Source organism: Cygnus olor, chromosome 5, assembly GCF_009769625.2.
Source record: "Cygnus olor isolate bCygOlo1 chromosome 5, bCygOlo1.pri.v2, whole genome shotgun sequence".
Classification (NCBI taxonomy): domain Eukaryota; kingdom Metazoa; phylum Chordata; class Aves; order Anseriformes; family Anatidae; genus Cygnus; species Cygnus olor.
This window is the reverse complement of record NC_049173.1, coordinates 65,674,665-65,691,878: the sequence shown is the minus strand read 5'-3', so window position 1 is coordinate 65,691,878 and position 17,214 is coordinate 65,674,665. Positions and strand designations below refer to the sequence as shown.

Sequence of the window (17,214 nt, the reverse complement as noted above, 5' to 3'; positions counted from 1 at the left end):
TACAATATACCTGCCGAATGAACAAATTGAAATGACAAATCTAAATTAATTGGACATCCACTCAGAGCCTTCCTTTGGTGTAAGCAGAGTCTTCCCTAGCAGATGTCCAAAACTCTGGGGACAAGGAAATAGACTAGTAAGATTTCTGTACTTAGGAAATTAAATTGAAATCTATTTAAAAATAATCTAGCACAGTGAAAGAATCAGGGAACACTCATCCCTGTTTGTAGCCAACAATGAGATATGGTCTGTGCTTTTTACACGGTTTTATTTTTTCATTTTGCGAAAGGAAAAAGGAAAGTATAACACTGTGTAAAGGTGTTTGCAAAAGCAAGTCTTGAGTTCAATTCATCAAATATGTGAACACCAGTTGCACAGACTTTCCTCTTTCAAAATAATGTCATCCAAGCTTCTTTTGTGCACAAGCAGAAAACTAAGCCTTTACTTAGGGCATGTTGAGCCTAAAAGGGACAGAACTAGTCCAAGGAAGCTGTTCTACCATGAGGAGAAAAGTGTGTATGGCAGAGAAATAAATGCATGGATGGGGAGCTGAATGCATATGTGCAGGACTGAATATGCCCATGAATGCGGGCACCGGTTTAGCTTGTGAGCTGATCATTTACACAGGGATACCAGAAATCATTGACCTGGTTGGTAACCACAAATGATTATCGTAACAGTGTCTGCGGTCAGATTTAGCATTTTACTTTACACAGTAGTGGCAAAAGTGGATTTAGGAGACATTTTAACTTGAAAAAAAAATGCAAACTCATATGTAAAGTATCATGGCTACAACTTCTTTTTTTTTTTTTGACACTGTTGTCACATAGCTTGCAGTACTGTGACTAAATGATGAAAAGTCATGCTGGACATTTCTTATGTTTCTTGCTGCCTACTGACAGATCTCAGTAAAATGCATTGGTATCCCATATACTTGGGAGCTGCCACAAAACAACAAAACAGACTCCACAAACCTGCTCGTGTTGTTCTTCTAGGCTAGCCAAGAGCAAAATGCAGGCAAACGGGGCATGCGCTGAGTCACATGACATGGTCATTGACGGAAGCCTCACTGTGGTCAGGTGAACATCTCTCTGTTTCCCAAGGAGAATGATGAGACTTCTCCTGGTGGGGGTAAGCACTTCAGCCTTCCCTGATAAAAATTAAACCAAAACATTTTCCTTCCCCTGCAAACCCTTTAACCTGCCTAGGAACGCTCTCCCTGGGGATGTGAGATGTTCCAAACCATCTCTGCTCTCCCTTGTTCAGAACAAGGGCTTGAAAAAACATCCCCACAACTAACTACCAGGTTATTACTTATTTGAGATTGTTTTCTCTCAATCTCTCTGCTGGAGTTGCTCCAGCTTGTACAAATAAAGCCATTTTTATTGGAACGGAACTGACATCTCAGGTTCTCCTGTGCCCAGGCAAGTGGTCCTCCCCAGAAGGTGTCTCTCTCTCTCTCTCAGGCCCAAATGTTGCTGTGGAGTGAATGAGGAAGGGCAAGCAGCATTGTACAGATTGGCAAGTACAAATTCCAAAGGTAATTCACGTTGTACCTTATGTCGCAAACCAGGAAAATGTATGATTTTCTCGGTATCCAAACTCCAGTAAAAGCAATCACGTTTATAGGAACACAGAGCAGATCAAGAAGTCTTTATGCTGTTTCAATATGAAAGCAGAGTTAAAAGCAGCTGTAAGCTACCACAGTTGTCTGCTGAGCTTGCCAAAGTACCAGATGCTGCTGCAGCAAAATTTCTGAATGGGTACAGTAGGACAGAGGGTATGACATCACCTGACAACATTCTTTGGATGGAAATGTTTGTTTTGATATCGCAATGTGTGATTATTTTCTCTTTATGTTGGTGCAATTCTTATACTAAGTACAATCATACTAACCTAATTAGATATGGCACATCTCTACAAACTAATAAATGATAATGTATTAAGAGCAGGGTAAAAGGGTACTGAAACGATCCCTATAGTTCTCATACAAACACATTTCATGACAGGAATTTATGTGAAAACAGAAGCAAATAAGCTGTATGCCTATATTTTTGAGCCCATTAGTGTTTGAAAAGCTTAAAAACATCCTCATTATAGTCAGAATTCACTGTTGTTTTAGACTCTGTATTGCCGTCACTGAAGTATATTAGGTGCTGAGGAATTTACTCATGCCGTAGCATTTCAAGGATTTCCATCCGGCATTGGAGCAATAACGTGCTTCAGCTGCTGTAAACCACCATAGGTCAAATCCTGTATTTTCTGAAGATAAAAACTACATAAAAACGTACAAAGAACATTTCCAGCTACTTTGTCTTCAGCGTCTGCATTACACAACATGCCCTGGAGATGGCCGCCTCTTACTGAGCTCCCTTCCTTAAAAAATTCTAACTATCCAAAGAATGCAGTAAAGCCATGAAATATGACTGTTGTCAAATATACCACGAAAAAAAAAATATAATCCACTTAGGAATTTAAAGAACCAAGACAAATTGCCAATGGCAGGGGATGCATGCATTTAAAATGGAGCAGAACAAAGACAAATCACCTACATTTGTTTTATTAGCCTGTGTATATATCTGTAACAGCTCCTCACAGATTTTGCAACTTATATTCTAAGGCAACAGCCATTCTGGTCTGTGAAAATGAAGATCTGCAAATTGCTACAGCTCTCTCTGCTGCATCCTGCGCTTCCCTACACCCATGGAGCTAATGCCAAACCTGTAGAGGAACAAGTTTTATTAAACTGTGGCTGAAGTGCAGACATCGTGAAGCCAACTATCCCATGCCCTGGCACAGGTGAGCTGGCATGCAGAGGTGCTGGGACGCTCACCTCCTCGCTGCTCCTGTCTCTTGGGGCTGTGAGGCCCTACAAAACCACCCTGAGCAGCATATACAGGGCAAGTGTTCCCCGGGCCCTGCTGAGGCTGGGTGCCAAGGATGAGGAGCAAGGTGGAAGGCAGGTGGCCTAAGTCCCTCAGTGGGGACTCCTGCTGGGCTGACCCATTCATGAGCACAGGATGCAGGCTGCAAGGGGCTGCACCCGCCTGCTGCACCCAGGGGCACAGCATTACTCACCCCGCGACGCTCAGGCACGTGCCTGGGACTCATCCCTGCAGCAGCTGGGTGCTGTGGACCACCTCTGTCCTCACCCTGCTGCAGTGCACACTCGTGGGGTGGCCGAGTGGGATGGGGACATGGCTGCCATGCCCGCGCCGTGTGGCTTAATAGCACCTCACTCACTGGGCTATGCTGCAGCTCAGCCCAGATGCCCAGGGGAAGGCAGACAGGCAGCTTGAGCTGAGAGAAAATGACGCTGCTCAAGTGCCAGGCCCCGGGCAGTGGTTCTGGTCCATTCCTCTAAAAACATGCTGCTGCCTGTGAAGCAACTGTACTTTTGGAGGAAGAAGGAACCAGGTGGGACGGACTGATTAAAAAACAGTCACTGGTACATCAGCAGTCTATGTGCTACTGTAACCTGTACCCTACCCAGACGCAGCTCTGCTGTCTGGCTGTATCATGTAAATTTCCTGCTGACGTAAGAAATCAGTTGCTCTGCCAACAATTTTTCTTATTTCTACCAAAACACTAGTAACTGACTATTTCGTTGCCATTGCTGTTGTCCTCCACTGAAGCAGACTGGGACTTACATTTATAATATTCTATTACTGTAACTGGAGTCTTTACCAATTCTGTTGTAAAGGGTTTTAACATTTCCATGAGAAATGTCAGTTGACCACCCTGTGCTTGTATGTGAAGATACAACTGAATAGTCTCCCTAGTTTTTCAAGGACATCCACCCGTTCAGTCTCCTGTCTAGATCTGCTCAGGGACTGATTTAGGAATGTGCCATGAAAGATCTTGGACAGTTTTCTAGTTGCAGACAAGGGGAGGTAGGAGCTGAGCGAGGCAGAAAGCTGCAGAAGAGGCAGGGCAGTCCCCAGCACTAACAGATTAATGTTGCCCAGCAGTTCCCAGCCACTGCCACTGGAGTATCAGTGTGGAACTGGGACTTGCTGGTTGGGCAAGGCGCTCATGTTTTCATCAGCTTTCCTGCAGCAGTGAAGATGCATCCTTCAGTTCTGGCCTGCCTGATTTGAGACCCCATGGTCCCAATTGCAGAAATGCTCAGTGCTCAGATGGGAAAATTATGCCTGAATATAGGAAGCTCTCAATAATGCTAAGTATTTGGAAAAATCAGGCTCATGACAAAACAAAGTGGACCCTCAAAATCAGTGGCCCATTCATTCTTTTGCACCTGAACTTCTTGGTTTGTCAGATGTGAGCAATAGTACCCCTTCATCTAAAAAATTACTGCACTAACACATCTGTGAAATGCAAATGGGGAAAATTATTAATTCTGTTTGGAGGCGTTCAGACAGTGCTCAGCAAGCAGGGCACAGGGCCACACATTTCAACAGAAGAAAACAAACTGCTGAATAGCTGCATATCAAAGAAGGGCCATTACATCTACACTGAATGAAGCAGGAAAAAACGAACATGGGCACATGTAATTAAACTCTGCATTGCAGAGCAGCCACATGAGGACACTTCCCAACTTCTTTTCAATTTTGGGGAACTGCAGAGGAAGGAACTGGGAGCAGGGTGGGCAGCAACGCAGCCGGGCGCAATGCCAGGGCAAGTGCAAGGGCGGAGGTGAGGGGATCAGCGCGCAGGCAGGGCAGCCTGTGGGGATGCTGTGCCCTCCTGCAGGGCACATTCGTGCAATCTCAAAGCTCCCTGGACCAGCCCAGGGCCCAGGCAGCCTCGTGCAGCTAATGTTGCAGCTCTTTTCACCTCCTGGACTTCGGGCAAGTGTGGTGGGCAGGGCTGGAGAGTGGCGGTGGCGTGGGGCCCGGCAGAGGGTGCTCACAGTGCTGCTGCCACGGCTCCTCTGCGCTTCTGCTAAAGCAGCACTTTTTGTTTTGCTGGGAAGTTTTCAGCAGCAGTGGTGGTGGATTTTGAGAAAGGAAGTGAATACAGTCAGGCTCCCGCGGTCTTTCCACCCATCCTCAGTGCTTAGCGTGAGCAGACTTCAGTCCCTCTGCCCACCGCAAGCATTTTCAACCCAGTACCCTCCCTTGAAGCACCGGGGTTGGGGAGCTGGCCCTGGTCACCCAGCATGTCTCCGTGAGGTCCTCTGGGAATGGCACCAGCGGGGAGCGCTGCTGCAATGCTGCAGTTTCAAGTCTGGAGTCTGTGTCAGTACTGGACCCCCCCTAAGTGGTTTACTGGCACTTCCAAGCACACACACCCAAGGATGAACGCTTTCCAGGGTTTAACGTTCGCTGCCCAGGGACACTGTGCAGTTCCCCAGCACTGCAAAAGAAATGACCTTTGCATTTTGTTAAAATTCATCAGATTTTAGATTTAAATGACCTAAAATCCTGAATCTGCCACTCCAAGTCATTCATGCAAGTGTGGCTTTGCTTCCTCTTCCTTTACAGCACAAAGATGCTAACCAAGGCTTCCTTATGGCTGAAAAGCTGAATTGCTCATGGGGAATAAAGAAGGGATAAACAATGCTTTTAACAATTGATATTGTTCAAAAATATAGGGTTTCTTTTGAAAAGATCTCATTCACTTTTCATCACTTAGGTGGTTTGATTAACTTTGGTGAATTTTACTGCATTTGGCTAATAATGGCATGCTGTTTTTATGGCCCTTTCGCAATTGCTTTCACTTTCTGGTTCTCAGGCACAATTCTCTCTGGGCTTACAAAGCCATTTTACAACAATAAAACCTGAATTAAAACATAAAGAATATTTTATTTCTTCACCACTTTTCAAAATACATTTCGAAATTTGGACCTAACACAATGTGACAGCATGGTTAGGAAGGTTAATACTGAAAAGGCCAATCAGCCGTGTTCTTTACAGGCCTAAGATATTTTAGATATAAAGCTGTCTGAAGTGCTTGTACTCAAATGCAGCAGCAGAGTGCAAAACTTCTAAGAGGGAGAGAGAAAAAAGGCTTTTTTGTTGGGTGGTGGCAAGGTTTTTTTTTTTTCCTGATGGGAAAGCAGGATTTAATGTATTTAGGAGAAACTGGAATTATCATCTTTTCAGTGTTAGTCTTTGAATGTTATAGCTACTTGTGTAACAGGTGATTGCCTAGATCCCTTCTAATCTGCTTGCACGCTCAGTTTGTATTTGTTGGGGAACATGGGAATATTTCTATTAAGCATTTGTCCTGAAATTTCACAGAACTACTACAGTAAAAATGGAGAGCCCCCTTTAAATAAAACCTGCCTTGAAAGCAACAGATCAGTACATAAATTCGTTAGTTGGTTGAGAATATAGTTATATAGGATTGGCAATAATGAAAGGTAACAAAAAGGAAGGAACACTGGTGCTTGGATGTACAAGGGCAGCTTCTAAGCACCATTTAAGAACTGTGATTGCGCACTAAATGCCACAAAAGGAAAATACAGCTTGACATTTGTAAACTGAATTGATTTTCATGTAAGAGGAGTAATTTTACCCATCCTTAACTGCAGAATCAGTATTCCAAGATTTTGCAACTGTGCCACCTTATGTCTTTCCAGATGATCCACTGCCACGCAGAGTTACAGTGAGGGGTGCTTATTATTTCCTTTCTGTATTTTTTTCTTTTGTAAATGGAGCAATTTTGTGGCTAGGCAAGGGAAAGAAGTCAACAGCCCTCAAAAAGTGACAGGACTCTACAGAGCACATTTCTGACCCACCAGAATGCCCACTCTAAATTAACATAACTGCCTGACATTGAGGGGCTTTTGTACTTTTAAACACCGGTTGCCATTGGAAGAACCCCAGAAATGTTTAATGCCCCACTTCTACAATGAATTCTCTGTGGGTGGACCTTTACGTCCATGCACAGCCCCATTGAATTTGCTGGGAGTCAGCATGGGCACCCAGACCTGAATTTCTAATTGCTGTACAGGAATATAGGCTGCAAGGGGCCTCCCAGGGTCATCGAGTCCTGGCCCAAGGTACTGTGTCAAATAATCCTCTTTCAATGAACTTCCAGGTTACATTTTAAAGTGGAATTGGTCTTTTTGCCCCCACTACTATCAGGCTTTCTGGCCTGGCTGTGGGTTGGAGAAAGGAGGAATTGTCTTTTTCTTAATAAAATGTTGGAAATGCATTGATCAAAATAATACTTGTGTCACTTCCTGTTTAAAGTCAGAAGTGTAATGAACATACGTCCATCTTTCTTCAGAAGACAAATGAGAATGCTTTTTTCACGTTCATCTCTGAGGTCAGCAAAGGCACAAAGGTGTACAGGAGATGCTGTGACCACAGCATGTGTACACAGCTTCGTACACAGATTGTGTGAAACATGCACCTTGCTGGGCTTGCTGATTTTATTATTTAAAAAGTAATGGAAAAAATCCATTCTATGCTGTGCAAACCTTATCTGCAATAAAATGTTTCACTGACACAAAGATGTGTAGAACTACAATCAGCATTTGTATTTTCTGCAACAGTGCTAAACAGCCTGGGGCTGGCTCTCATGGCTGTGGAAGGCTTTTAGTGGCTGCTGGAAAAGTCCCTGGCTGGGGAAGGGGCAGGCTGAAGGGAGGCAGGGCCACTTGGGGCAGTCCTGCAGACAGGAGCAGAGGTGCTCCTGCGCCTCTGCCCAGTGCCTCTCCAGCCAGCACCATTCTGTGTTTGCCCCAGGAACCATTTGTGTTGCCTTGTTGTGTTTTTTTCCCTATGTCCTTGTTTAGAACCATATCTAAATAATCAAACTTATTCAACTGGAGCTAAACAATTAAGCTGAAGAGTGTAGCATGGGGTAACCAGAAGCCAGGGAATATGTCTGCAGTGCCGCAGCACAGTCAGTGGGAAGATGGCACTGCAGGGGACGTCTCTCCTGCCTGGCCCTGGGTGCCCCCATCCCCACCCCACACCTCCCCTTCCCCAGGCAGTGACAGTGATGCACTGCCCAAGGGGGGCTCAGTCCTCAGCTCCCCCTGGCGCCTGTAGTGCAGGGATAGAAAATGACCTGCATGGGGATTCATACACGACAGGGAATTGAATTTTCTTTGTGCCTTATTTTTGCAATGTTACAACATGTAAGACTCTGAGTTTTAAAAAACGAGTCTGTGTAGTTTCACGCTTCTGCTTCTTTAGTAAACCTCCCACATTTACAAAATGGGTTTTGTAGCAGTTATGCTTGCAAGCTGAGACAAGTGCCGGTGGACCTCCCTGCACCCTCAGGAATTCCAAATAGTATTAGTCTACTCCAAGAACGGCTTTACAGCATTTATGGGGCCATGCTGGGTTTTCTGTTCAGGCCCCCACCCCTCCTTTGCCACGCATGTGGAAGCGCTGCCTTCCCCACAGTCTGCGCCTGCCTGAGAAACGAGAACCCCAGCATGTCCCCAGCTGCCAGCCCCATGCACTGCGCACAAGCACCAGCTCAGCGGCACCTCCTGTTCCCCAACAGCATCGTCCTCTCACTGCTGGTCAGTCCTGTTGCCAATCTACCTGGGCCATTCAGCTGTTTTCATGTCACAGACACTGGCAGCGCCACTGGTGATCACACATTATCTGGTGGGAGAGTACTTGTTTTGAGGGAGATTCTTCTCAGAAGGTAAGATGTAACATTAATTGTTCACTGAACTCCTTCATTTGCTCTCTTTTGTTATGAAGACACAAAGAGGACCTACGCTATATAAGCCCATACATTTTGTAAACAGTATTACATTATAAAAACCTACAGAAAAAGGATTGTTAGGTGACATACTTAGGCCCTGGCAAAACCTTCTGTCAAAATACAGTGAACTGCTTTTTCATTCACATGCAGTACAGTAACATGGAGTATTACATGGCTACATCCTGCCTTACCAATATGCTGGAGGCACACGTGTAGTGTGCTGGCATGTGGCAACGTGGGTATGGCAGCACCCACAAATCAGTGGGCATGTTACATGGGTCACTGAGGCATGGGCTCTGAAAGCTGCATTTCGATAAGGCTGCCCAATGAGAAAACGTGGATGTCGTGTTCACAAGAAGCACAAACCATTGTCTGGATGAAATTGGGGCTCGGATGGAGAAGGTGTTCCAGCTGTGGCTTAGTCTGGAGGACACTAAGCTGAAACTGGCAGGACAGAGGGAGGTTGGTGCAGGTCCTGCTTGAACTTCTGCCAAGGCCACCCACAATGCTGTGGCCATGGATGATGACACAGAGCTTTGCAGCCAGGGAGTGTGGGGAAGTCTGGCCAATGACACAGCAGGAAGAGGGGATGTGCATAAGGTACATGAGAAACACTCAGTGCAGTAAATTTACACACTAGAAGAAACAACCATGATGAGAATAGAGTGGGTGCAGGTCCCTTCACCTCTGGGAAGGCACTTGACCCAGGGGTGACTGCAGTAGCAGTCTGCTTGGAGCGGCCCACAGGAGTCAGGGCTACTGGGGGAGTGTGGGCATGGGGGCCCCTGGAGCTGCCTGGTGGCAGCAGTGTCTCAGGGAAACCACACAGTACTGAACCACTGGGCAGGAACTGAGGAAATGGTACCTTCTGCCAAACACCTCCTTCCACAAAGTTAATTGAACCTGGCAAAATGGGACATTCAGCAACCCAGCACACCACCACATATTTAGTATATGAATAGTGGAGATATGGTGTATTTTTGTTGGGATGTTTCTCTGCCAGGAGCATTCCCCTGTTGCAAGGTTTCTGGGCTATGTCTCTGGTCTCCATTATGCAGGGTAAACAGTTGCTGGATAACACCTCTGGCCAGAGCCTATAAATGCTATGGTTTCTAGTACTTAATTATAAAGAGCAAGCGATAGCTTCTCTCTGCTCCAAGCTACTGTATTTTACCAGAAATCTGAACAAGAATGGCCTGTCTATATCACCCATTCATGCCGTTATTTGCTTTTCAGCAGTTATCTCAATAAAAATCCAGGTTCGAGCTGAAAGAAGCTCTTTTGATTTTTTTGTGACACTGTAGAAACAGTGCTAGGCTTCTCATAAATGTCTGTGGTAAACATATCATGATTAATATTAAGGTTCAAGGCTAGCTAGAGTAGAAAAAAAAATTACAGCCAATTTCACAAACTGCCCTTGCAGGTACAGTATGAAGACTGAAAAACAAATCAAAACCAAAACCTTCCTCAAAAAAGCACAAAAGAAAACAAAAAAGAAAAACAAAAAAAAAAGAAAACAAAGCAAAAAACAAACAACCAAACTAAACTAAAATAAAATAAAACATCAAAACCTTGGATTGGGCCTTAAGACACAAGATCAAGACTCAATGATTGAACATTTAGACAGGTAACCTTAAAAAAAAAAAAAAAGGTAGTGATACAGACGAATGGTATATGCTTGGAAGGCTTGAACCAAAAAGGACTGTCCTAAAGATACCCAGAGGATAACCCTAATGTCAGGTTTTTAAAAGGCCATGCATATTTTCTATGCAAGCCCTTAATTTTGTTTGTTAGGAAACAGATTAAGTTGTAACTTATAGTTTAGTTACTGAATTATTACCAAAAGCATGATGTAATTTGGTACAACTGCTAAAGTAGATTAACAATGAGGTATAGTGAACCATGTCTGCTTTCAGAGAGGCCTCTCCCTTCAGCAAATGAAGAAAGGGTGAGAAAGGAAAATGTGGTATCATGGTGAAAGGAATATTACACTGAACAATGATGAACACAGAAATACTAGGTGTATTCCATCAGGCTTAGCCCTAGAAAACATACTCAGAGTGGGAAGCAAGTAAGAAAAGCTAAAGCTGAGTGGACGCGAGAGCAACACTCACTGATTCGGGATCCCTCTGCTGTTCAAGGAAAGCTGAAAACTCCACCAGCCTGAGCTTGGTTGTACCAATCGATCGGCCTTGCCATGCAGGGACCGAGGGAGCTGGAGCTGACGTAGGCTCAAATCCTAAAGCAAAGAAACCATTTTCATGAAGAAGTTGATTGTTCCTCAGTTTAAAATGTCTGAATATTATCAGGAATCACCCATGTAGCCCATTGGTCATTTATATTAATTTTAACAAGAATTCAGAGACTTAAAATAGGAAAAACAAAAAGCAGTGTGTAGAAAACAAGGTCCCAATAGAGTAAGCTAAAACTGGTTTAATTAAAAGATCTGCTGCTTTGTTTCCTTGGGCTTGTAACTAACCATAGAATTTTGTTTAAATTATATACTAGATTGCAGAGGTTTATAGAAACTTCACACAGACTTACAGCTGACCCTTCCTTGGAAACAGGCAGCAAGACTCAGAGGAGATATTACTGCCTTGGGAGTCAGGAGAACAGGCCTCCATTTCTGGCTCCTAATGTGCCACATGTTACAAGTAAATCACCTCTCTTTTTGCCTGTTTCTCCTGCCACTCTCAAGTTCTCTCTCTGCTATTTAGAGTACAAGCTTCCCAATGCAGCGACTGTCTCTTACTATGTATTTGCACATTGGGTCCTTGACTTCTTTTGGAGCTTTTAGGCATCATTATATTACATATAATAATAATTACTGTAGAGAGCTGAATCATACTCTAAAAAGAAAATTTTAAATTGATAATAAAGAGGGAATGACATGATCTAGAGAGAGAAGGGGTGTTAACCACAATTTCTAATTCACCTCAAAAGAATGAATAAATGCTATCTCTTGCTTCTCATTGTGGAAAATCACATGAGAAGGAAACAAAACAGCAAAGGAAGAAGAGAAAGGCTGTGGCTGAAAGGCATAAACTGATCTTGGGAGAGACACAGGCACAAGAAAGGTTAGAAAACCAAGATGAACCTTAACTGGTTTGAGAAGCAGGGAGAGGTCACAGATAGTAGATATTCCCATATCTCGCAGCGGGAGTTTGGGAGCTGGCTCCAAACCTCAAATTTAGGCAATGAAGGTTTGAGGCTTGTGTGAAGCAGGGAATTACAAAAGTGACTGGTTAGACATGAACAGGAATTCTAATGAAGGAAAAATTATGTATGATTTTTGGCTGGTTTTGAAATACTAACAATCCTATTTTGAAAGAAAACATAGAAGAATAAAAGATGATGATTCTAAATGTCTGACTTAGAGAATAATTTAATAAGTAAGGAATATCAAGAGAAAGGAAATAATCAAGGACGCAGAAAGATATTGTATGGTATTGTATAAGTATTGTATAGCAGGAAGTTAGAAACTAAACAAAAAGTATGAAAGTGTCAGAAAACTGCAGGTCAGAGTCAGAAGCATGGTGTAGTTTTGGCAAGGGAGATGTAAAGTTAATTGTCATCTACAAAGAAGTAATACACTTTCCTGAAATTATGCATGAAACAAACATGGGAAAAGGAGTATGGAAGTAGCCATAGAAATGGCTTGATTGGTTTGAGCAAAGGAAGTCACAACAAACATTGAGCACCTATCAAAGTGGTACCAGGCAGACCTGAACTTTTGGGGGGGGGGGGGGGGTAAAGAGTTATCAACAACCAGATGCACAGATGTGTCTTATACTTAAGGTTAAACATAAATGGTTCTGGACTAGTTTTTAGCCTCAATTTAAAATAATGAAAGCTTATTCTTGTTACAGATGGAAGTGAGATTAGCTATTAAAATATAAACAAGCATCCTACTATTCTTGTTTTACCGTAGCATTTTCCTACAATATGAAATGCTGACTAGAGATCATATATCACTTACATACGAGCGCTTCCCGTCTAAAATGTAAAAACAAACACAAAATATCCCAGACCCACTGATTTTCCCTCATATATAACCAGGTACTAGGACATTGGTATTTGGGACTCGTCTTTGGTTTGGCTACTGGGGCCATAGATATGGAGTAGTGGCTCTGTCCATGTCAGGAATTAATACATCACATCCAGGACACAATTCACGTCTTTTAAAAGGTGACTATAAATGAATGAATTACCTGAAATGGGAGCTGTGACTGATGGCTGTATAGGATAGGCCTGCTGAACGAATGGCTTTACACTGGAATAAATAGTTACACAAAAATCATACACCATGCCATCTACAGTAAATTCCATTACAGTCACATACACAGTTAATGAGCTTTAGCCACAAACATATCTCTTCCTTACATAGAATATTTAACAGACAAACAATAAATAGTCAATAGCAAGAGACGGGGCATGAGAATTACACCCAACATGTTGAAGTGAGAAGCTTATCCGCACTCGGTCATGCAGTGGGAAACCTAACCTGCCAGCTGCAAGTATTGAAGCAGACACGGGTGGAGATTGCTTTACCTCCCAATAAATCCAGAGGACATTGAAGTACTGGGGCACAAAGACTCTTTCCCATGGACCTCAAGGAAATAAGGTGGGGACAACTTGAAAAATAAGGCTGGGAGATGTTGCTCCAGAGACTGCTGCTGGGCTAAAAATGTGACATGTGATGGTCGCCCAAAGGCTTCCCCTGTAAAGTGCTGTTGCTACCAAGGGGCAGTGACCCCATCAACCACTAACAGGTCATCATCTGCCCTGCAGGAAAGTAAGTCCCCCTTGTCTCCAGTACTGCTTAGATATTTAAATGAGGGTGGAGGTATCTGTGCTGGAAACCTATTCACAGGCAAAACCTTATTAGTTGCTTCCCTGGCATCATCATTGCATCTTATCATGCAAAGAGAGAAAAAGGAGTGTGGGCATTAGGGATTTAGCCTCAGTTGTGAGGACTGCTATCCCTTACAACTTTTCAAATGTGAGTTCACATCACTGTAGGGCTCTTCCTTTCCCTACAACTACCTTTTCCTTCTTTTTAGAAAAATTCACTAATTATTGCCTCATTAATATCCTCTGGCAGCAAAGTGCACAAGCCAGCCCCATGCTGCATACAGAAACATACTTTAATTTCGAGACTTACTCTTGCGAGGATCCAGGCTGCCCCGTTTGAATCATGCCCGGCCAAAACTGAAAGAGGAAAAACAAACAAACAGACCCACAATTGTTTTCTCTGTTGAAAGATTTTGGTTGTTTCTGAACAAGCATGATTCCTTTTGCAAAGGCAAGTGAAAGCATTAATCTATTCATTCAACCTTAGTTTTCTACTGAACAGTGTTAGAGAATATAGGGATTTTTTTGGGACTCAGCTAACAACTTACCCCAGGTGCCCCAGGAAATGTAGGACGGGGAATTCCTGGCAGGCCCAGCTTGTTGTGAATAGCAGTAGCTGAGACTATCTGAGCTGATGACATTGCTGCCATGTGCTGGAGTGCTTTGTCCTTTGCTGTCTGATCCTTTAATACGACAATTACATGGAGTCTTAAAACATTTGGCACAACAAATGATGTTAAATAACTGCAGCTACAAGCACATAACTAAAAACTTAAAAAGCCACACGGAAAATGCAAAAATAACAAACCATGCAGGAAAAAAAATACAGCACGGAGGCTAACACTCAAACTACCTCAAGGCAAAACCTCCTCTCAGACATGCATGGTAGACCTGAATTCTCACAGTCTGCTCTGCCAACATGCAGGAGGCTCTGGGAGAGCAAACTGCTGCCCACTTATTTATCTGGGCAAATTCTGCTGATTTTAAATCACGCTGGAATAAACACAGTCTGCTGCTAAGGCTCTGCTTGCAGGATAGGGATCACTGAGATTTGAGCTCTATCATTTAGATCTAAGAGAAGTTTGCCTTTAGTATTACATGGTAAAATGAGAACACAACTGCAACTGACTGTAAACAATGACAGACTTATCTTAATGCTTACAGGTTTAAACACATTTCAGAGTCTGTTTTACAACAAATATTTTAAATATTAGATCACAAAAATACAAATTACATTTTAAATTTCCAATTGTGGTGCTTCACTAATATAAAGTGTTCCCAAAGAAAACCAGCCATAAAATTTCTGCTGTTTTCAAGCATATAGGAACAAGTTTAGGAAAAGATGGGTTGTTATTGATTACTTGTATTAGAGCAGCGCTCGGAGTCCTAGTCACTGCCAATCATGTATGATCACAGAATAGAAAAGGAAAGCCTCTTAATGCAACAGGGTTAATTAAGTGGGTATTTTAAGTCAGGTAAAATAAGTAAACAACAGACTGTTACTATCTGGTAAAGTGTGGTTCCTCAGCTGGAAGTACTGGATTAATATGTGCTAATATTTAGGTACATGACTTAGAATGAAGGAACACAAGCAATATTAAGCAAGGATTTTTTTGGTTGTCTGGTTTTATTTTACAAGCAAAGTAGCAAGCATGCTGGCAAGAGATGCATGCTCTTATATACAGTACATGACTTTGCACATACACTCCCTCTAAAGCTTATATGTAGTAGTACTATAGGTGAGCAGTTCTTCCTTTGAATAGCTCCTTTAGAAACAGCACAGGCTGAAAGTACAAGAAAAGCTAGCCAAAAATTCTGCCAAGCACAGCTAAGGTACATAATACTTGGTTTAGTTAAAATACTTACCATGCTTGTTACCTGGATACAACAACAAACAGTTTATTAAAATGCTTGTGTAGAATAGCAAATTTTTAGCAAAATAAGAACAAAATAGTAAGAGACAAAGGAAGAGCAGCTTGCTCAACATTAAATACTAGGTTTAAACAAATGCATTATTTTCACCTAGGGACTGATTCATTAAAAGGAAAAAAAAATCTGCAGAACTCTGGGCGTAAATGATGCCACCTCCCCGTGTGAAAGCTGCAGACAGTGAGTGCAGAGGATCGCTGCTGTGCTTGTTTCCCTGAGCTGGGACACGGGGGCCTCCATGGGCTTGAGCCTGGCGCCCGCTTGCCCAGGAGAGCGGCAGGTGGAGCAGGGGAGTAGCTGCTGCCAGCAGCGTGCCCTCTGCATCTCACAAGGGGAGAGTCTCAAGCGCGATCTGCTTACAGCAGTAGTAAGATTGGCAGAGGTTTGGCACAGGATGCTTTACTGACTGTCTTCAGATGCCTGCAGACCATGGGGCTAAAAATTGCCTTGGTAGGCGTTAAGAGGTGGCAATGTCCTGAGATCCATGCAGCACTCCAAGGAAGCCAACGTTGCTACCATCCTGCATGGGCAGAAGGACCCTCTGTCATGAACACGTGAGAAAGGGGGGGATATCCTTAAGCAATAACTGGCACAGACTATGGAGATACTAGCTCCATCAGGCCTTTCTGTGTCTTTTCCCCTGTATTTTGTTATGTGAACTCCATACTTTCTTTTCACAGGAGCTGCAATGCTTAAGCTGTCCTGTGAAGCTCTTATCCTCTAATAGCAGTAAGTCTGATGTGCCTTGACTTCAGGAACAGTGACACGGATTTGGGGAGGGAGGAAATATCTGCTGTTTTGTGATGTGAGAAGGGATGTTTCTCTCTTGGCAATTGCTGCTTTTCATCTAAGAATGTTCTGCATTTTGTGATGGCCACTCATTCAGTCTTTTGATTACATTTTAGGAGGATGGAGAAAAAGCAAAAATAGATAGGTGACTGCTTAGCAACACAGCCCTTGCAGGAGGGCTAGTCTTCATGAGTTTCACAGACTCTTATAGAACTTCCCAGTGGTGACAAATCTGCCAGCTCTGCTGAACATCAAGATACTCAGTCAACATACATCAAAGGCAAGTTTCACCTTTTGTAGGCTTAGGAACCTATGCATAGTCAGAAGACCATTTTTCTAAAAGTAGTTTTAACTTACATTGAAATGTGGAAGAAATCCAGTTCAAAATCAAATGCAAATGCTTAAAAGGTACTGACTTCTACTAGCACAAAGCACTTTCAGCTCCAGGAACATTTTGTAGAGCTGCAAGGTGGTGGCCTGTGCTTGTATAATAAGGCAGACTTCACAATCTTCAAAAAGAAATCGGAAAACTACATTTTGAAGCTGTTTATTTGAACTGAAATATCAGCTTGTCTGTGACTTAAAAAAACAAATATACTGGGCTTTTTTTATGCTGTAGTGGAGAGCGCGTGTAACCAGCAGGGAATGACTTTCCACCTGTCACTGCAATGTGCTGCTTCTGGGATGAAACTTGGTAACTGATTAATAACACACAATGGTATTACATCACAGTTTAGGTGGCAAGAGAAGTAATATATCCAATTAAAACGGCAGGGGTAATTTAAACAGGCAGATTACAGTAATTACCCAGGTTGGAATTTGGCCAGGACAAATGGGTTAACACCCCTACACTAGACAGGAACGTTGTGGGATTTTCAATGACCGCAAATAGTTAAGACTTTGATTTCCTATCTTGTCCGAGACAGAAAGGATTTGGTTTTGCTTGCTTGTGCTGCTGTGTGAAGCTGGAATAAATCTTTTCTGGTCATTGAGTTTTAT

General features: G+C 43.1%; 1 protein-coding gene across 1 annotated transcript in view; it reads right to left on the bottom strand.

The window, feature by feature from the left end:
- Nucleotides 1-17,214, bottom strand: part of TEAD1 (TEA domain transcription factor 1) — a 159,727-nt gene that overhangs the window by 21,033 nt on the left and 121,480 nt on the right. Inside the window, 5 exon segments of the mRNA XM_040559380.1 lie at nucleotides 10,758-10,882; nucleotides 12,855-12,916; nucleotides 13,808-13,854; nucleotides 14,046-14,180; nucleotides 15,364-15,375. Of these exon segments, the coding sequence (XP_040415314.1) occupies nucleotides 10,758-10,882; nucleotides 12,855-12,916; nucleotides 13,808-13,854; nucleotides 14,046-14,180; nucleotides 15,364-15,375 (381 nt within the window).